The 22,359-nt window shown below is 43.3% G+C and overlaps 1 protein-coding gene across 3 annotated transcripts in view; it reads right to left on the reverse strand.

The window, feature by feature from the left end:
- Positions 1-588: 588 nt before the first annotated feature.
- Positions 589-22,359, reverse strand: part of LOC138510496 (zinc finger protein 397-like) — a 73,603-nt gene continuing 51,832 nt past the window's right edge. Inside the window, exons 3-5 of one of the 3 annotated variants that reach the window (XM_069626191.1) lie at positions 13,584-14,373; positions 4,150-4,401; positions 589-857 (exon numbers count right to left, since the gene is read on the reverse strand). In XM_069626191.1, the coding sequence (XP_069482292.1) occupies positions 724-857; positions 4,150-4,401; positions 13,584-14,241 (1,044 nt within the window). In that variant the 5' untranslated portion in view covers positions 14,242-14,373 and the 3' untranslated portion in view covers positions 589-723. Of the gene's footprint in view, positions 858-2,715; positions 4,402-13,583; positions 14,374-22,359 lie in introns of those variants that run through there. The other 2 variants (XM_069626190.1, XM_069626189.1) reach the window with 2 other exon arrangements.

Consider the following 22,359-nt stretch of genomic DNA (forward strand, 5'->3'; position numbering starts at 1 on the left):
CAACATGCACATGGGACAATCTAGTGGTTATTTTCGAAATCTAGTAAAGGCACTAAAAATGGTGGAATTTCACAAACATTTGAAGACTAAACACTTTTGTGAATCCACCAGTGCAAGTGACAATAATGACAGGTTCATCAAAGCTGCGTTGGGGGAAAACACTGCCAGTCATTCATGGTACAGGGCAAGTAGACTCCCCAACTGGCATCCATACACATGTTTGAACTGCTTGCGATCAAACAAGCTCTATGCAGCTTTCAAATATTAATCCACAACAAGAGTTCCTGATAAACACAAACATTAATACAGCCGGCACAGCTCATCAAATATGGTGATGGTGTATGAATTGGCAATTGTTCCTACAAGCCCAACACGTAAAGGGAGTATACAATTGTCTTGCAGATAGTCTAAGCAGGCTGCCGTTTCAGGAACACGAGTTTCAACTTAACACAAACATACTCAAACAGATCTTCACACCATGGGGGCATCCAGTCAAACATTTGCTACAAGTAGAAATGCAAAATGTCCAGTCTTCATGTCCAGATACCCACTACCAGGGTATTCTGGCTACGCACTATAGATGAATTAGTCAGGGATATTGGTTGACGCGTTTACCTGCCAATTTCCCCATTATGCAAATTCATTTTCAAATTATTCCAGGAGAGTCCAATGATAATCCTCATTGCCCCAACTTGGGCATGACAAGTGTGGTATTGTCACCTGCTACAATTTGCGCTTCAACCACCAATCCAATTGCATACAATGCCCGATGGGTAGGTGCATGCAGTCCACTTGTAAAAGGCACAGATCCATGAAGAGGAGGATGTGGGAAGAAAGGAGCATGACGAGGGTGGGTACTGTGAAGCAAAAGGGATGGAGGTGTTAGCCTTCTAGCAACCAGAAAATGCAATTACACACCCCACAAGTGATCACAATGCAATTACACAAGGTAGTGACTAAGACTATGTTGAGCTGGCCTCTTTGGTTGGCATCTGTCCTACTTGGTCAATTGATTCTTAAGTCCCATAAAAGGATTCAAGCAACAATCATTCATTGGTTTCGCTGCGCTTGTTAGATGCAACTGATTTACTGTGGACAGCAGCTCTTAGTCGGTGCTAAGGTATCCCCATACCTCAAAATGTGAACAAGTTGAGCTGGCACCTCTGGTTGGCACCTGTCCTACTTGGTCAATTGAAGCAGTTGCTTGAATCCTTCTATGGGACTTAAGAATCAATTGACCAAGTAGGACAGATGCCAACCAAAGAGGCCAGCTCAACTTGTTCACATTTTGGATGTATGGGGAATACCTTAGCACATCAGTTGCATCTAACAAGCGCAGCAAAACCAAGCATACCCCCACATTGACCAAGAATATAGTTACACAGATCACTAAAGACCAAAATCACAGCTATGCAGGCAATCACCAGCCACAATGCAGTTATGAAGGGCAGTGGCAATGACAATGCAGTTACAAAGCACCCGATCGGTCAAAAGAGGTCCAAATATGTGACTGTTGGGCCATTGGCAGCCAGATTAGTTCAGTGCTGGTCCAGCAGTGAACAACTAAATCAATTAACATATCTCCTGAGGTAGGGTGATAAGGGAAAGGGTCACAGTACACGCATAGAGATGTTGGGTGCCATCTTTTGTATGGGGAGAGGAAGGTGAGCCAGACTAACAGATGGCAGCACCCCTTGCACCTATCCTTTGCCTCGCTGCCCAAAGGGCAGTTGACAGGGACATGATCATGCGAGTAGCTTTGTCTATTTACAGGCAACCCTTTTAGACTCTTTATTGCCCAAGTTTTTCCCAAAATCTTCTTGTGCTATGATCCTTTATACATGTTTTGCTTCAACCGTTAAGGATAATAATACAGTACCAGTCATCTCTACCAAATCAATTCTTATTTTCCTGTAATATAATGTGCAGTTTATCATTTTCCTGCAATGTATTCCATAGGTGATCATGTGATTACAGAGCCCATAATTGCAGCGAGTAATTTCGGAATACATAATCTCACTTCAACTCACTTTGCTTGCTCCACTTTTTGTTAGCACCATGTCCTCGCAACAGCAAGAAGAGGGGTATGGCCCAAATGCGGCTCATGCCAGCAACCATCAATTATCTGACATAGTCAAACACAAAGCACCCCCCACATAACTGTTGAACACGAATGCTACAGTATTAGTGATCTCAATCAGTTCAATTGCTATTTTCCTTTCCTACTATGAAATGTGCATTTTATCATGCAATGATCAGACTAAGGACTACCAAATTCCCCATACAAACCATAGCACCTCCAAGCAAAACAATGGCATTTAGGTGCTTTAGAAATGTCACATAATATACCATGACATGTAACGGGGAACTCCCACCAAAAAGAATACACAATCCTTTTCTTTTTATTCCGCACCCTGTCAGGACTGTCTTTTTGACATGCTTGGGGGAGGATGCATAGTTGAGGAATAGTTTTTTCCTCGCAAATCCTAGTTCATTATAATTGCACACAGCTTTGTGCATTGGTTGATGATCAAATTCTACGAGCATTGGTATAAACACAGGAGCGAGCATTCAAGCTGTCAAACTAACAGATTTTAAAACCACTTCATATGGGTTCCAAACGCTGTGCTCCCAAAAGGTAATTGGTAAATCTTGTTCTTACGATCTTTTGTAGTGCCGTGTTTCACATACGCATGCTGGACTCCTTTGCAAACCTTAGATATACGGATGCAACTGTTTTATTTTAGGTAGGGGCAGTCCCATTCGCCCTTACAAACATATATGACTTGTTATAGCATTATATTAAATCTGTTACCACATATTAAAGGGAAGTGTACTACGTAGGCCACCAACATATGTCACTTCTAAATTGTTCTCATCTATGATATCATCTCCAAGTATTTGGTGGTGTCCTTCTTCAGGACCACACATTAGACATTTGTGAAGGACACTTCAGAGCCTAGCTATAATTGTGCATGTGGATTTTACTGCTATTGCTAATTTCCGGGTAACATGATTGATCAGTTGATTGTCAGCTATGATTTATTCCCATCTTCCTTAGAGTCTATGTATCTAAGTTTTTAGATGCCTTTTTCTTGTGTATTTTTTTATGTCTGTATAGACTAGAGTTAACACTGAAACATTTTTCACATATATTGCACACATATGGCTTCTCCCCTGTGTGTATTCGTTGGTGTTTACATAGAGAAGATTTAAGACTGAAGCTTTTCTCACATTCAGTGCAGGTAAAGGGTTTCTCAGCAGTATGTACCATTCGACTATGTTTGCGCAGACATGATGAATCACTGAATTGCTTTCCACATTCATTACATGCATAAGGTTTTTCCCCAGTATGTTTTCGCTTATGAACAGTCAAAGAATCTGACCGACGAAAACTCTTTCCACATTCACTACATTTATGTGGTCTCCAATCTAAATGTGATCTTTTATGTATGGAGAGGTATGCCGATGTAAGAAAACTCTTTCCACATTCACTACATGTGTAAGGTTTCAATCCTGTGTGTATTAGTGCATGTCTGCGCAAGCTGGCTGGCCACCTGAAATATTTCTGACAGCTTGTACATTGATATGGCTTCTCATTTGTGTGTATTAGTTGATGCGAGCGTAAAGCGGATGAGTCACTAACACGCTTGCCACATTCACTACATGCATATGGTTTCTCTCCTGAGTGAATTCTCTTATGTTTGACAAGATCTGCCTTTCGCTTAAACCTTTTTCCACATTCAGCACACATATATGGTTTCTCTTTTGCGCTTATCTTCAATTTTTTTAAGTGATTACTTAATTTCTTCTTAGATTCATTTGGTTTGTTTGTGTCTACTACTTTATTTTCTTTTTCATTTTTGTTCACTTTTAACTGTTTCAGATTTCTTACACACTGTGCTGGGGGTTTCTTTTGCGAGTCAGTGTTTCCAAGTTGGTCTTGATTTCTGGGGTGTATTTTCTGGTGCAATGTCAGCGTTACTAATTTATAAAAATTCTTATGACAGATACTACAGCTATAGCCTTTCTTTGGAGGTAGGGACCCTACGTTGTGTAAGTTATCCGCAACATTAATTAAGTCAAGCTTAATCTGTGAAGGACTACGGGGTTCTCCATTTTGAGTACAAATGTTAACAATATCTTTACATCTTGGTTGGCGTGCAACAGCGACTGTGGAGGACCGACTGCTAGCATCATATTCTGTAACTTGAGCTAATGTTTTTCTGGCTGGAAGTTTCGTTTTCCCCTTCAACTTAATTCTTCGCCGGTCATTTTTCCTAGGGAGTGAACTCAACAATTCTGTCTCTTGCCCATTTCCAGTTGATCGCTTGATTAGATTTTTGTCTTCAGTGTGTGCTTCCATACTTCTTTGGTCACAGTTATTACTGGGTCTCATCACTGTTAAAATGAAAAAAGAATCCAGCCATCATACATCATACAATAAGTTAAAGAGGAGCATTAGACACACAGTGAGCAAACAATGCTTTTGTAATTAACATACACAACAGTAATATCAAAAGAAGCAACCAAAGAGAGCATCAAAGTAACTAGTGCATAATTCCCTGCAAAGCAGGCAATATACTGCTCAATTTTTATAAAAACGTAAGGTGCTACTCACCTCAGTCCTCATGCTAGCCTGCTAAATGGCCACGATACTCAGACTTCCCTATAACAGCAAATGGCATATTTGTTTTCCCCGACATATTTTATGATGTATTTGAAAGAAGCAGTCGTTATGGTGAATATTGTGGGACCTTTATACATATTAAAGCAATATTCAAGATAGCAGAAACCTTTACCCAATAGAGACAGACTAATGCACAATACAGACCTTAAAAATCCTTTCTTATCCGATGTTCGGGAACCCAGAATTTCGACCAGGGATGGAAAAAGGCGCATATAAAAAATGGGAGGAAGCAGGCTGTAAAAATATGAGATGTGTATCACGGACAAACCCTTAGGACATTTGAGGAATGTGTTCAAGATCTTGGCCTGACAGGGAAAGATATATTTTAATATAACCAATTGAAGCATTGGCTGACCACCCCAACCATCAAGGAAGCAGCAACTAGTCAACTGACACCATTCGAAAAATACAACCAATACGGGGTCAAAGAGCCTCGTCTCAAACCTTTATAGATTCCTGAACGAACAGGGTGAAGAAGTCCAATGGAACGATATGAAAAAATGGCAAAATAACCTGGGGGAGGAAATTTCAAAGAGCCAATGGGAGTATCCATGGGGAGCCATCCCAAACCTAACTAGAGCTGTACAGGTGAGAGAAGTGTGGATTAAATTCCTCCTACAATGGCACTACACTCCCGAGAAGATTCCTGCTTTGTTCCCTAAGGCTTCAAATCAATGCTGGCGGGGATGCAAGACAGTGGGAAACTGGAAACATAGGGAATGCCCGGTCCTACAAAGATTTTGGGACGGGGTAAAAACACAAATGCAAAGGATGTTCCAGGGAGTGAGACAGCTGGGTGAAAGGATCTGGCTGTGTGGAATGTGGGAGCCAAAATTGAAAATACCAACCAAATCACAGAAACAGGGGTTTATGGTCTTACTAATAGCGGCATGGCTGGTGATAGCGCAACAATGGAAACAAACAGCACCCACGCTCCAAGACTGGTTACAGAAAGTGTGGAACTTTGTATCACTGGATTGGTTGACACATACAATCCAGGGATATCAAGAGGGATTTAAGAAAGACTGGGGGGCCAGAGTTATTTACAAATTAACTATATGGAACAATGGTGCCCACACAAGATCAGAATAATGACATTGTGGGATTCTGAATGGAAAACAATCATTTGAAAGATGGAATTATACTTCTTGCAGGGGGCAGGGGGCCAGTTGATTGTGGAATGGATATGTTGATGTTGTACAATGTGAAAATCAATAAAAACAATTAAACAAAATCCTTTCTTAAATGAAAATATAAAATATAGATAGGTCAACCTTTTTCATTGATCTAATGGGACACAATTACAATAGGACTTCCATCCAAGAGCCATCCGACCTCACACGAATGTAGTTAATGACACGTTAGAAAACTTTATATCCCTCGGACATTAATAAAATTACATACTAGAATTTTATTTTTATTTAAAGGGACTGTGTGTTGCTGCTTCTCCAAGACGAAGTGGCTGTTACATCACCCTCTAGATTTGCAGCATACAGATTTTCCTCCATAGAGTGCCCTCCGGTAATGAGATAATCAATCCAGAGGCACCAGCAGCACATGCACCAAACAGGAGCTCTATTCAATAGCCCAGTCGATACTAAGAACTACTTGGTTTATTCCCAAGAATGACATACTACTAATGCAATTCTATTATTGCTTTTGTGGGGAAAACTTCACTACCCTCGCTCAGGAAAATACTTCAAAGGCCTATTATCTTGAAATGGGATCAGTATCACCACACTGCTTTAGGTTTTCTGGTGTCTGAAGCAGTTTTGTTCCAGCCGTCGGGAGAAGGGTTTTAAGTAACCCTCAAGTCCCAGGTGGGAATCGCAGTAGCTAATTCAATGGCCTCATGCAGGTGCTGCAGGTATATGGAAGCAACCTACAAACCAGTTTCTAAAATTAGGGAGGATACTTCAATGGTTTAAGGCACCGGAAAGAAAGATCCAAGCATCTGTTGGTGGCCAAAGTTACGATTGCAGCAGAAGCACTGGGTTATTATGAAATAATGCATCTACCTTTGAAGCATAGCTTGGTCTTTCTACTTCGATTGGGCAGAGTTAGTTACAGAATTTGCACACATCTCTTTAGCCTAGAGCTGTCCAACTCCAGGCCCGGAATCCTGATGGATTTTCACAGATGCATAAACCTGAGCTTTTTATGTGATGGAAATATTAGCAGAGGGAATAAACTGAGTGTAAGGGGGTGAGGGGAATGTGGGGGAATGAGGGAGACGTGGAGTGAGTGAGGGAAGATGGGGGGCAGTGAGGGCCAGCGTCTCACATGAGGACTATTGGTATTGAATGGCAGCTGCTGAATGCAGCTCTGGCAAGTGGTCATGCTTTGCTTCACAATGCCAGATAGGCAGCTTGCCCATGAGCTTTTTTTTCCTTTGTATGCAGCTTGCTTGTGTTGATAGACGCACCCCAGTTACGCCCACAAATCTGCCTCCAGGGGTTCCTTAACCTACAGAGGATGCTCGGGAGGCCCTCTGCATTGACGGGCACTTCAAAACGTACTTCGAGCGGCACCAAACAGGCCCTGCTATGTGTACACATTCTGACTTCATGTATCAGTTTCAGTACCTGAAGACTCTAGAGTGGGAATTGTCAGGAGTATCTGCATGACCAATTAGCTGGCCCGATTTGGCCCAGACTCCATAATTACCTCTCTACAGTTGGTTACAAAGTGGACGATGTCACATGGAGTGAACCAGAGGGGGCATATGGGGGCTGTCCCCCAAGTCCCACCACTCTCACCACAGTCCGAGTAGAGGGTATTGGAGTCTGTTCCCAACCCCTCCAGATTCCCATACACATCCACCCCACTGGTTGCAATGAAACTGCCATTCCAAGTATTGGGATGTTGAGGGCAAAGGAGGATTTTGGGAAGCAGAACCTTCTCAGAAAAGAACCCAAGACCTATAATCCCCTAGTTCCCCAAAACCATCCCAGAATGGGAATATTTAGGAGTACATCTCCCATAAAGAATTGTTGTCAGAGGCCGAAAAACCAGGACCATATCTGGGGTTTTCCAAACTGTATCGGGGGAAGGGCAAGGTATAGGAGCATAAACCATCCTGGGACGCCAGTCTCCTTACAAGGGGCCTTTAGGAAGGGTACACCCTCCTCACTAGCACCCTCTCTCATACCAAAACAGACTCCACATGGAGATGTACACGGCTCCCGCCACCGGAACAGCCAGATCAGGAAAGGAGGACAACCCGCAATCTCCCTCCAGCTGCAAGGCCTTGTCTTGCCTAAAATGTTTCTTAAAGTTTACCATGTGAAAATGGATGCAAATTGGACTGTGCTGGGGTGCTCTTTCACAACCAATCTTCTCTAAGCCACACATTATAAATAAAGATAAACACCTGGCTTTTTAAAGACCTCCTTCCAGAATGTAGCTCTACAAAGCCTCAGACCCAAATAGATCAGGGTAGGAGACCACCCGACCCCCCCACCCAACCAAGGTGTAGGCTCCACTTCGGGGAGGGATAAAAGGGCTCTGTTCCCTCAGTCATGGAGAGTGACGTTTAAATATGGTTGCAGATTGCAGAGCAGACCAGTGAAGAACAGAAGATTGGAGGATGAAGGAAATAGCAGGTAGGGTAAGGCATGCCAGTATGGAAAGAGTAAAGATTGTTGATGAGGTTGCTGTACTAGAGGGAAAATAAAGAAAGTAAGAGCGGAAAAGATCAGGGAGAAAAGGGAAGACTTGGCAGGGAAATGTTGGTTGGGGGGGGGGGGGCGGCAGAGGAGGTTATATGAGAGGCAAAAGAGCCTCTGTGGAAGAAAGAGGTTGGTGCTGTAGGAGAGACACAGGAGATGAAAATAGGAAGAAAGGTTACATCAGAAGAGGTTGGAGAAAGGAAAGAGGGCAGAGATATCCCAGAGAAATGAGGATGGCGATCAGGAGAAATGCTGGGGAGACGCTCAATAGAATGAAAGCCAAAGTTAGAAGACAGGTGGATGAAAGGGGTGGACAGAGTGGTCAAGAAAAGAAAGACAAGAAGGAGGGGGCAGGGGCTTCTAGGTGAAGCCACAGAGGGAGGGTGGGGCATGATAGCCGTACAGATTGTTAAAGACTTAGGAGACCTAGGCCATGAGCGGATGAGGCCCAAATCATCCCGGATAGACAACTAGTGAGGCTGGTGGGCAGCCTCGGACTAACCAGGTCTGTTTGAATTTTGCAAGTCTACCAATTTCACTAGAGGAGTGGCAGAAAGACAGGACCAGTGGACACCACCATGCTAACCAGTGGCTACAAGACCAGATCTAGTGGAATTGCTAAGTCCACCAACAATAATTAATATCTGCTCTGCAGTTTAGCTCCAATAACTGCTGTACTGGAGGTTCACTGGATTATTCAAGAGCAGGAGGCGTCCAAGGTTTAGACCAGGTGCAGAAGATCAGAAGGAGAACCAAACCTGTGATGAACTCCTACAAGAACTCAACCAAGTATTAGAAGGAATTGCTCTTGGCGGGTTCAGGTGAGGAAGATATTAAAAAAAAAACAACTTTGAACGCTTCAAAGACTGATGGGAAAGAACTCGACAACTACCTTGCAATAATCTGCATTACTTTCCACATGTAGGCGCTCTAAGAGAGATCTCTGACCAAGGAACTTGGATTGACTGTGCTGTGGCTTTTGTTTTGGCTAAAAAAACAATTCCTGATCTTTGCCTAGGGTGACAAGCCTACCAGAGATCGGCCCAGAGCTTGGTGGTCATTCGTCCAGTGATCAGTTAACTATCCTCACTGTGTTTTACAAGCAGCCCCAGTCCATGGAACTCTTCTCCCCCCCCCCCCCCCCCCCAAGTGTTCCTTGTATGGTTCAAATGTTGATTCGAATGTGAATTATACCATGCCTTCTAGGCTCTTTTCTGTCCAGAGTTTTCTTGTTACTTACAGGACCGCGGCTCCAAGGAATCAACATGATATCTTGAGAGTGCTCTGTGGAGAAGTAGAGCTACTGACCACAAGTCACCAACACCATTCAGACTACCGTCAGGAACAGAGTTCCCAAGGATGAAGGAAGGAGACACACATGGTGAGGGGGAGAGAAGGCACCATCTTGAACATCATTTGTTATACAGTGGGATATAAGAGTAGGGATTCCCTAGAAAGGGAGTAAGGTAGATAAGACTATGCCCAGAGAGAAAGAGACAGACAGATGGGAGCAGTAGGAGGGAGATAGGGAAGGGGGAAATGATGGTTTATGGCAGGCGAGTAAACCAGGAAAGGGGCCAATAGTAGTCCTGGCAGCCAAGTGGACCAGGAAAGAAGATGATTTGAAACACTATGTGTGTGACAAAAAGGTGTGGCAGAAATAAAGTATAACCACAATTGTCATTTCTTTATGAACTGTAGCTTTCTAAGAAGTTGTTTGCCATCCTGACAAAACTATTCAGTTGGGAAAAGAAGTGTGATATGTTGATAATTGTTCTATATTTTGAAGAGAACACTTTCTTTAATTCATAAACTGTTTGGTGAGAAAGGCATTGGTCTTGACAAGAAGGATATTGTGGTCAATATCAACTGCTTTAAAGTGGAACAACAGTGTCATGGGAAAGACATTTGCCTCATCAAGAAAGAAATTGTGAAGAATAACAAGTGTTTTTATGAAGAGACATTTACTTTACCCAAGGGAAGGTCGTATTTGGAGAAAAGGAACTTTTGTGTTGGACTAAGAGGAACTTTGTTGAATCAGAACTGTTCTATAAGCGTTCCTGTATTGAGCCACGGGAAGGGAGCACACCCCTGGTCACAAGGAGTACTATTTCACACGTACATGTTTGGACTTTTGCACTGGGGTGTTGAAATGAAGATTGCCAAATATTCCTTATATTATTTTGTTTTTTGTCTTAGTATGAGGGTCAGACTTTTGGACACTTGGTCATCTTTCTTTAGTTTAGCTTGCCAGGTAGGAACATTCTCGTACGTCTTTATCGTTTAAAGAAATGGCAACATCTGAGAAAACTGTACTTTTGTTTCTGCCTTACATTTCTAACCCCTCACAAAGTCTTTATATTTGATAGGCTCCATATGGGGAAGCTTGGGATAAATTAATCCAGAATCAATGAAGTATAGACAGTACAGTAATACAAACGTGCTATACTTGGAAATAAAGAGAACACTAAAAGAAGACCTGATGAATGGGATATATCAGGCAGGGACCGTTTTGGTAAAGATACCTGGCAGGGGATTACACCAGGAGGTCTGAGGAAACTATTGAAAATTCCTGCCCTGGTAAATGAGTATGCCAGGAAATCATCTATTAAGCAGTTGGGTAAAAGAGCCACTTTGTCATCCTAGAAGCAGTCATGTAAAAGAAACACTTTGCCCTTTCTGACGCAGTTGTATAAAAGAAAAACCTTTCCTAGCTTTGAGAAACTAATACTTGGAAGAGACATTCTTGCCCCTCTTAAGGAAACATTATTTGGGGAAAAGACATTTTTCGTCATATTTCATGAAATAATCCAGGGCAAGGAAACTACCCTCTGCATCCAAGGATTTCTCTTTTGGAGAACCCGTTTTGTTGGATTTATTTATTTGTTTTTACCTTTGAGCATTTTGGTTAAACTAAGTCCTTACACTTCTTAGTTGTTCATTTTTAGGGTGAGGGTCAGAATTGTTTTGGACAAGGACAGGATAAATAATATTGACAACAAGACACAGACTGTTTTAGTTTGCTAGGCAGGGAAACAATCTTTAGGATAGGGGCCATTATCCAACCCTTTTCTTTTAATAAATATGTCTGATGTTGAGCACACTACCACTTTGTGTTGTCTCTCATTTCTGACCCCTCACAGTGGGTTGCACAGGTAAGGTCACAGGTGGAGCTGAAGGGGGACAAAGAGACATTGGAGTGGTAGCAGCACATCTTAGAAAAGGTGAGGTACTTGAGAAAGTGGTGAAGTATTGTAGGAATTGGGGACGAGTGTATTGAAGGCATAAGGGAGAGAGAAATAGTGGGGAAAGCTATAGGGTAGGGTGGTAGTAGTAAAGAGTAATTGGGTGTGGGGTTTAGAAGAGTGTGCAAAGGTGTAGGTAGAAGTGGAGTGCGAGGAGAAGAAATGTAGTAGAAAAGTGGGGAGGGGGCGAGAATAGTGAGAATGGGTGTAGTGAATGGGTAAGCAGGGCACCCGCCCCTGAGCATTGTGGACAGGAGAAGAGCAGTGGCAGTAGTAGTAGAGAGAAGAGCAGTAGTAGTGACGAGGAAGCATTAGTAGTAGGATGGACAGGGTAGTGAAAAGGTGGAGGCAAGGACTAGTAGTGACGGTAGGAGTTGAGAGCAGTAGTTGTGAAGGCAGTAGTAGAGTGTGCGTAGTAGTATAAAGAGTGCGTAACAGTACAGAGTAGTACTAGAGAGAGTAGTAGACAGACAGTAGTAGCAAAGACAGCAGTAGAGAGAGATGCAATAGTGAGAATGGAATTAGTAGTACAGGGAGAGGTTCTATTATCGGTAGAGCAGAGAGAGTAGCAGTAGTGCAGAGAAGGTAGAGAGGAGAGGGTATTAGGGAAAAAGGTAGAGAGGAGAGGGTATTAGGCAAAATGGAAGTGACATCAAAGAGGCATGAAGAGGAGAGAAGGAGGGTGGAGTTGGTAGGATGAAGGAGAGTTGGAGGAAGGAGTAGTGCAGTGAAGAGGTAGGGAGTTATAAGATCAGAAGGCACACAGGCACCACCCCCTACAACTAACATATTTGATAGTGTAGAGTTACGTAAGAAGTCCCTCAGAGAGATAGCTAGCTGGCATCTGAGGGACTCTTGTTTAGAGCAAGGTAACAAACAGCAGGGGTTACAGTGCTCTAGAAACTAACTGGGGACTACAGCGCCTGGGATAGGATGGGAATCCCAGGGGAGGGTAGAGGGAGGGGGAACACCACAATTTTCAAAGAACTACACCATACCTCTGCTCTGTGCTAGTAAAAATCATTGAAATAAGAGCCCACCTGTGGCATTTTCCAGATGTACAGATGACAATGGCGAGTTGCAAGGGAACATATTGTGACCTGCACCTATTTATTTTTATTTTGCATTTTTAAAGCGCTCACACAGTCCGCGGGCATCGAGGCGCTGTTACAGGAATTGTTTTTTTTTTTAGTTGTGCAATGGTATTTTTTTTTCTTAGTTGCATATTTATAACGCGCTTAAATACCCAGAGGTTTCCAAGTGCTGACCCGGGGATCGACCCTGTGTTGCTTCGCGTCGTCTTGCTTCCAAGGCGAACACGTTGCCGCTGAGCTATACTCCCGGGACACTTGATGTAGACACTTTGCCTATTGCATAAAAGCTTTGTCCTAGACAGCTATCACTGCCTTTTCCCACTAGGCTTAATTTTCTTCACGTGTAATAAGTTGTGTGAAAATACATACATTTATATAGCATTTTTGAATGTTCATCTTACACCAGTGCAAGCAAAATATGTTCATTGTCATCAAAGAATAATTTATTGATTTGCAAACAAGATCAAATTCATTAGCTAACTCTCCCCTGGAGTAGAACCTTTCAAATATTGTGAATGAGAAAGATTCCTATTTGGATCACCAATTTTACATCATAATACGACTAGGAGGCATAAGGACCCTTGAACAATCCTTGGATAAGATAAGCAACATCTCGTGAGACTGAATTCAGAAAAGCTTTAAAAAAAAAATCACCAGAGATTTTAGAAAAGCCCTTAAACTTCTTGACAATAATGTTCTTTTAACCTTCCACATTCTGAAGTTTCACCTAGAGGATGACAAGAACCTGGAGAGAGAACGTTCATAACAGAAGTTGCAGACTATGCATTTTTGCATTCACTTGCCTCAAATATACAGCTTAGAAGACAGTATACTTTACACCCTCTCACTCAAAGCCCCCCTTCTCCATAAAGGACCTTGTTACCTTCGGATATGTGTTCCTCGTCAGTTGGCAGTGAATGTCCATTAGGATGGTCATCTTCTGGTTCAGTGAAAGTATCTTCAGCAGCCAAGAGGCCCTCGAGCAACTGGACAGCACTGTCCAGGCACCACACTTGGTGGCTACTGAGCCACTGCTGAGCATGTTCTGGCAGTATTTGGATGAACTGCTCCACTATGATGAGCTCCACAATTTCTTCAGGGCTACGGCTTTCTGGCTTCAACCACTTTCGACCTAATTTTTCCAGCTGACGGGCAACAGTCTGCGGTCTTGCTCCTGCTGTTAGAGTGACGCCTCGGAACTCTTTGCGGTTCCTTTCTTCACTAACACACAAGCGATTGAGGATGACTTTTTTCAATTCATCATAATTTTCAGTTGTTTCACATGGCAAGGCCTGGTAAATGACTTTTGCCTCCCCAGAAAGCAAAGGAGCTAGAAGCACTGGCCACTTTTCTCTGGGCAAAAGAGCATCCTTGGCTGTACATTCAAACGCCAACAGAAAGGCCTCTGGGTCATCTTCAGCGTCCATCATGTCAAGATGGATGCCTTGGATCAGAGTATCATGCCATACAATATTTGTTTTTGGACATTGCTGCTGGCTTACTGTTGTAGGCAACCATGTTTTTTCAGTTGGCACCTCCATAATGCCACAATGGGTTTTCAAGATCTATTGTAGATCCAATATTGTGCTGTGCAGTTTGTTGCATCCAAAGGCACACTATTTCAAATCCTCACACCATGTTTTAGAAGACGCTTGTAGCAGTGATGAGCAATTCTAGAAGTAAACAGCAAAGTAAAAGAGAAATATCTTATTAGTTGGAGTAAGACCTCTTTTCATTCACAAGATTGCCATTGAAAGTTATTTGACAACTGCGGGTAGCTTTTAAAAAAAAAATAACTAAGGGAAAAAAATCTAATAATTAATGGGAGTATTTGCTCCAAGCCATAAAATGCAGTGAGGATAAAAATGTCCATTTGCAAGCTACTATAACCAGGCATTAAAGGTCACTCAACCCCATGCATTGTCTACGTGTGCACATCACATTTCTTACTTGCCAAGAGTCAATTATCACTCGTCAACGGCTAGTGGGGAGTACATTTTGAGACCTGCACACAACACAATGCTAGGTTTCCACATTTTAAAAAAGTAGTGCCAATCCCCGCTTTTGTACATTTCATTTTCAAGAAAAAAAAACAAGTGTGGAAGGAATTTGGCTATGAGCTCCGACAAGAGATGGAAAATTGAGGAGACACATAGATGAACCCAACAATATCAGTACTATAAAGATGTACAAAGTAGGATTCCAAGCAATGAGCAATCAAATCCTTACTTCGCTTTACACACATCTAGCCAGATCTCTATGTTAGATGGTTTTATCTGCAGCTCTACACCATACATAAATGTTTGCCTCTTGCACAGCCAACATCAAACACTGCAACAATGGAGTTTAAAGGGATTCTGAACGGTTAGGGTACCAAAACAATGGGGCGCTAGACAGAATGTGAAGTGCTAAGATTAGCAACCATCTCCATCAAGATGTAAAAGTTGTGTAATTTTGCTCAGAGCCTTTGCTCCTCCCTCTTCACTTTAAGGTGTTCACTCGTCGCAGATGTTGGGGTGAGATACTGCCAACCCTCCCCCTCTCCATTTGTACGGGTGGCAAGTCAATGCATTACCCCTGCCCGTGGTAGGGAACAGTGGCGAGGGAGAGCACACAACTATTTGATAGGTCTATTAAGCCTGTGCTCATCTGGATGCATCATAATCTTCTTTTCTTCTTCAATGGGCCGCTGCAACCTCGAGGATTCCTGGCAATCTGAAGTGGATGGGTTCCTCCGCATGGTCTTGCAGCCACTTTGCCAGACAGTGGTTTGGGTATTTTTCCACAGAATCATTCTTGCTTTTCCTTTTTTTTTTAAAAAAAGGGTGCAGAATTAATGCTCCGACACGGTGGTGACAGACTTTATTAAATGAAAGTAAAGGTTGGCAAACGGTCCATCTGTCCCTAGCTCTAAGAGGAGCTTCCCTGCCTCAAAGCAAACTAAGGAATATGTCAAATAAAACGTGGCTCACTGTCATGTGCAAAAAGCCTGGTTCTGACCATAGCACTAATAACTGAAATCTAAAGTGCAAACGAAGTCTCTTTTCCAACAAGATGAACGTTCTCCAACAGAAAGTTCAAAATGCCTTTGGTTATAAATGAATAAAGCAAAATGTTCTCTCTCAATAACACAATTCTCCAATATTCAGGAAGTAGCTCCTTTTCCCTGGATTCTGTCTTGTTCCACTTGATGAGCTGGACTCTTGTCTGCTTTGTCTATGGTTTCCCAGAGTTTGACAATAACGTAAACCAAAAGATCAGGTGAATCCCCAGTCTTTGATTCACAAAAGGGACAGGTCTGGTTCACTCCCCCGTCAAACACTATCCAGGTAATTATCTCTGGTAATCTTCAAGTATTTCTTCCGTTTTATCCTGATGGGTCTCAAACCCTGGGATTCTCAAACACTGTTCACTATTTTCTGTAGCTCTCATATCAGTGCGAGCCCCAGACTCGCAAAGCAATGTATTTACAGCCTGGTTTACTCTTCTGGCCAAACACGAAGCACTCTTTTGTCTTTCTCTTTTGCTTTTAGGGTTCCAGACCGCTTTATCCTCTCGCTTTCTTGAGATTGCGGGTCCCAGACGCACAATGCAGTTTCTGCGCAGCTCTGTTCACTCTCCTGCCAAGCATGGGTTTCCCTTCTGTCCGCTTCGATTACTTTAAGGGTCCCAGACCCTCTTATTCTCTTGCTTCAGGGTCCAAGACTCGCACAGGGTTTACAGGGTCCCAGACTCATTTCTCATGATCTTCGTAATTGTTCCCCAGACCTCCATCCCCTTTCGGTATGCCTGCATACCTTTGTGCTTGGTTCGCATCTTCCAAGCAACGGGGCGCCGGCATGAGGCTTCAGTAGCATTCGGGTACTTGGATTTACCGATAGCGGCTCCAATAACAGCAGACTGAGCAAGATGACATTTTTTGTGGATAAGCGGTAAGACCCACTTTCCTTAAGGCCCTGGTAATCTCTTGAAGATGGAATAAGTGTTCTTCCCAAATTTTACTGTGAATGACAATGTCATCCAAGTAAGCTCTGCAAAAACTGGAAAAGGGGCGCAGGACCTGATCTATTAGTCTCTGGAAGAGAGCGGGTGGCCCGTGGAGACCAAACAGTAATACTTTAAATTGAAATAGCCCCACAGACGGTCTTCTCTGTGTCTTTTGGGTTGTCTGTTACCTGCCAATAGCCCTTGGTGAGATCAATCGTGGAGAAAAACGGCAGATCCCAGTCGATGGATGAGGTCGTCTAGCCTAGGCATGGGATAATTATCAAGCTGGGATAGCACATTCAACCTCTGAAATTTGATAAACAACCTCCACGATTGTTCCAGTTTGGCTACCAGGACTATTGGCAAGGACCAGGGACTTTGTGATGGTTCTATTATGCTGGAAGCCAGCATCTTTTCCACTTCCTGCTGGACTATTTCTCTGCTAGCCTCAGTAATCCTATAATGTTTTAAAGTGACCACCTTATCAGGAGGTGTCCTGAGGCTTTTAGAAAGAAGCAGCATGTTTCTGTTCAACTTCTGTTTTGTTTATATTGCTTCATTTTGTGTCTATAGATTAGCATGGAGAGAGCAGAAGCATTGCGTGGATATTTTCCTACCACTTTACCTACTTATCACTAATACGGATTAAAAATTATTAAAATTGGGAAATATTCTTTATGAAGAACAAATTAGGGATTTTCCATGAATTCATGTCTGCATTGCACAAAAGTATCTTTATTAGTTCCTGTGCTGTATGCACGTATGCAGCTATGTGGTAATGTGTAGGAGAATTCTGCTAATCTAAGACATTTTTGAAGCTAGATAGCTTTGCTATTGAACTCGGCTTTGTTTTAACGGTCCCTATTCTTTTTCAAGTTTAGGTATCTTTTGGTTGCTTGTCACATACATTATACACTTTTGCGTAGGGGGGCATCATTTTTACTCTTTATTTCTCAATCTCATAAATACAGTGTGTGAAATATTCCCATCTCAAAATACTATCAGGGTCACCGACAAGCATGCAATGTCATCTTGCAGTGAGTGGTAGCAGGGCCCTTGCTCAGGGTTATCTGTCATAACAATCACAAGGGCAGCAGTCTTTCAAATATTCAAGCATTTGATTAAAAATGAAATGGTTATATTTTGCGATTGAAATTGAAAACATGCACAACATGTCCCTGTGGTGGTCAAGATGGCCATTTAATTTGAGGTAGCACTTCATTCTGGGTTCCTCCAACTTCTAAGCACTGTGATTATTATTACATCAACCAATTGTCAGTCTAAGAACCTATGAAGGATGAAAGTCAAACTCTGTCCAACCATCGTTTCACCATAGATATAGAATTTAGCATTGAGGACTTTCCTCTGTGCACTACCCAATCGAAACACTAGCATGCTTTTAATTAGTTCTAGCTCTGGACACCTAAGAGTTTCATTAATCATTCAAAAGACAATTCTGCAATCAAACTTCAAACACATAATTCAAGTCATGTTTGCTTTTGTGTGTAATTGGCCAAGTTTGTTTGTCTTCAAATTTAACAACATATATACAGAAACCATCAAACGTGCAGACCTCTGTAGAGGAATAATGAAGGGCAACTTGAGTGACTTAGATTCTTGAATAATATTAACATCCCATCCTGAAACATGCTTTAGGAAGTAGAAAAAAACTGCAGAATGGCTGGGAATTGGTACAAAAATCATGTGTTTTAAGGTTGAATTCCTACTAAAATGCAGATTATCTGATTGTGGGTGCATTGTGTGTTTTTAGTGCTGCCGTCTTTATATTTAAAAGCTATTTACCACTTTGCTGTGCCCTTGTGCCCTTTTACTGAAGTAATAAACTGTTTTCCTTTTGTTGATTTTCAAACCTGCCTTACTTCGATGATATGAGTTGTAATCATGGTTTGGTGAATTCCAATTACGTGGAGCTTTCCTAATTTCAGAAGCAAAGTTTGTCTTTCCATTTAGATTAGTCGCTTCAAATTCTGTAGGAGCTCCATCTGTGAGGAGCTTGCACTGCACAGGCCATTACAGTTTCGGTTCTATGTGGGTGGTGTAGAGAACTCATGGTGGCAACAGTAAAGACAGACACAACTGATCACAGTTCAAGGGTGTTTACTTAACAATAAATGCAGGGTGGAAACATGCCTAAACTAAATTTAACTTTAAGATGGGAGTAAGCGTCGGCCATCAAATGAAAAATATATGCAGTCCTAGTGGCGTTGTGTCAAAATAAAATGGCCTATACCAAGAAAAACCTATTGCCAAATCCTTACACCTAATCATAGAAAGAGTGTGGGATAGGGTATCAAAATAACGGAAACTGTTCAAATAATAAGTCAGGATGTGATTGCCTTGAGGTCTCCCTTCCCCACATTTTTAGCATGGCACAAGGTGGGACTTGGAGCACAGCACACGCTCAAGCCTTTCCAGCACGAGCTAACAGTTCCGTATTAGCTATCAGGTTCTGCGATAGTTAAGTCTATTTTCCATAAAAGTCTCTCGCCTTCGAGGCCTGATGCTCTCAAACAAACACAAAAGTATGGTTCTGCGAACACTTAAGGTGATAGCTTCACCTCTGGGTCCCCCTCTTCTGGGCATAGACCCTTCAGAAATTGTATTCAACAAATTCACAGGACAGTTCCCTTCTCAGTGAACAGTGATAACCCCTGGATCTCCATCGGCCGGGCTCGGATCCGAAATTACAAGGGGGACACTTATCCTTCCCCTTGACTTTCAATACTTCGTGCTTTCACAAATTTGAATGTCTTTTTAAAACAGGTTTTTAAGGCTTTGCCCCTCGATGTCGGTTTCCCTCAGCCGGGCTCACTCTTGCTGACTTTTCCGATATACAGTTCATGTATTAAATTTTCACCATGCGGAATTCACTTCCCTGAGCTTTCCCAATCATCTGCTGGTCAAAGACATTCGATGGTACAGAGGATTTGACAAGATCTCCTGTATGACCACTTTGACCTATCTTCACCTCTTCCTGAGGTTCTAGTTATGGTAGTCTTTCCCAGAGTTTCCTGCTTAAGCACCCACGTGGTGCTGACTTCCTCTGTTTGCTGGTTTTCCCCCTCGTTTCTTACTTGTATCTTTAAAAGTTCAAATTAGCCTTTGGCTGCTTTTCGTTCAACACAGTTCGGTTTCTTATCAACACTCCCCTCAATTTCCCGACTGTGATGAACCGCTTGGCTTTGGAGTCAAGGTTCGTATCACTGAGACAAGCGTCTCTCCCCGGCTTGGTTATCAGCGCAGGAGGGTCTTGCGTACCGTAGACATCTGCTGCAACACATGCTGGCCTTTGTTTGCGGGCTTATGTTTCTATCTACGGAGGTTTCACGGGCCTGGAACGGAAAGGGCAAGGTCACTTCTCTCCTTGTCACCCTCTCGGTATTCGCCTTCTTTCTCCTCTTCTTGAACTGACGTGCTGAGTTAGCCTTCACGTTGTTCGGTCTGCCTTGCTCGTTCTGTGATCTTGTACTCCACCTTTTATCCCTGTGGGGAAGGGAAAGAGCCGTCAGGTGTGTGTGATTCTGGTCAATTGCCTGACTTTACCTGACCCCGATATTGGAATACGTCAGGTAAACAGCCCTGGTGTTAGTCAGTTGTCTTTCATGTTGTGCGACAGTGTGGAAAAGTGGGGGGCAGTGTTTTGGAATATCCTACGTAGTAGGCTTGGGAAAAGGTGTTGAAAGAAGAAGGGGGATACTGTGTCTCGCCCGTCGGTGTCCCACTCCCTCAAGGATTCCCCATACAGGCGATCCTCCCCAGGAACTGGCTCCAATAGCGATGGCCATGTCTTGGCCACCTGAATGACAGATCCCCATGGACTAGCTAGAGAGACACCTTCAGGTTTCTCACAGTGGTGCTCCCACAGCTGTGATTCTGCTGTATCTTTTCTATGTGAGAAGAGCTTGGTCCCGGAGGTCAATGCTGTGCATATTGTTTGTGATGGTAGTTAGGCCTCAGCAGTCCAATAATGTTTCTATTCTATGCAAGTGTAGCTTGCATTGCTGAGGGTGCAAGTCCTTCGTTCACCTGTTTGATGTGGGGGAGCTTGCACTTATTTCATTTATTGTTCGCTTGTCAGGCGGTTATACAGGAAGCAAATACTGTTTCAAAGCGACCACAGGGCAACATGGAGGGGGACAGGGGATGATGAATTACAATACATAAAAATTATAAATATAAAAATGGGGGAGGGAATGGATAGGTGATGTGATGCTCGTGGGTGAGCAGCAGGTGAAGTGCAATGTAAAGTAAGTGCAAGCCTCCAAGGGTGGAGGGTGAGCAGAGGCAAGTGCTGAGGATAGGCAGCTGTTGGGATGAGACAGTGTGAGAGGTCAAGGCCCCAAGGATGCATAAGGGCCCTGAATACCGATCAAGTGACTGAGATTAGCAGAGGAGAGAGGGAGGTAAAGAGGAAGGTCTTCAGGCTCTTCCGGAACTTAAGGAGGTCCTGCTCAAGATGAAGAGGGAGGCTGTTCCAAAGAAGGGAGCCAGCTGAGGAAAGCAATCGACCACCTACCCTCTGTTTAGCGAACCACTTTACACACAAGGAATTGGTGCCAGAGGAGCGCAGGGGTCTAGGAGGAGGAATATTTTGTAAGAAAGAGTTGCAGATAGTGTGGTCCCCGGCCCCAGACAGCCTCGTGGATGATACAGAGGAATTTGAATTTAATCAGTGAAGCAATCGCGAGCCAGTGAAGACTATCAGGCAGGAGAGATGCGGTCCCTGGGCTTGAGGCCAAGGATAAGTCTTGTTGCCCTATTCTGGATTAGCTGGAGGGGTCACAGAGGAAGAAGGTAGTTTCAGGGGGAGACTATTGCAATATTGAAGCATAGAGAGAACCAATGCCTGGGTAATATTGAGCCTCTGGGGGGGAAGGTTGAGAAAAGGTAGAATTCCTTTAAGAAGGCAGAGCTAAAAGTGTGACTTCTTGGCAATTTCTCGAGTGGGAGAGAGGAACGAGAGAGAGGAGTCGAAGATGACTGAGGTTTTTGGCTTTAGAAGAGGGAGCTGGGGGAGAGCCCATGGAAGAAGGCCAGCGTGACGGACGTTGGTGCAGGGGTCCGAATAGGAAGGATCTCTGTGTTGCTGGCATTGAGGACGAGATCACTGGAAGTGCACCAGGCCTGGATGGCAGAGAGTCAGTATGGAGTGATGGAGGGTGCAAAGGCGTCTGCAGGAAGTTTGAAGAACAGTTATATGTCATCAGCATAGCACTGGGAGTTGGGGTAGAAGGAGGAGATGAGGCGTGTCAGCATAGATGTTAAAGAGCCAAGGCGAGAGAATAGAGCCCTGGGGGACACCACAGGTGAGAAGGAAGTAGGCGAGGAGAAGGTTCCCAGGATGACTTGGGGAGGAGGGGTCAGTTAGGAAGGAGGTCAGCAAGTCCAGTGCCCACTCTGAGAAAAAAAGGGTGTCATTGAGCCTTTGTATGAGGATGGAGTGGTTGACCGTGTCAAATGCAGAGAGATCAAGAAGGATGAGGACAGCAGGGAAGTTGGAATCCAGGGATGCAAGCAGTTCTACATGGGTGTTCAGAAGAGCAGTTTCCGTGCCTCTGGATGCTCTGAATCCAGAGACCGCCAACAAGTTCAGTGTAAGAGTTGAGTTGGGACATGGCCAACTTCTCAATCAGTTTCCCCAGGATGGGCGT

This window comes from Ambystoma mexicanum, chromosome 6p (assembly GCF_040938575.1).
Source record: "Ambystoma mexicanum isolate Mex_15411 chromosome 6p, UKY_AmexF1_1, whole genome shotgun sequence".
Taxonomy (NCBI): domain Eukaryota; kingdom Metazoa; phylum Chordata; class Amphibia; order Caudata; family Ambystomatidae; genus Ambystoma; species Ambystoma mexicanum.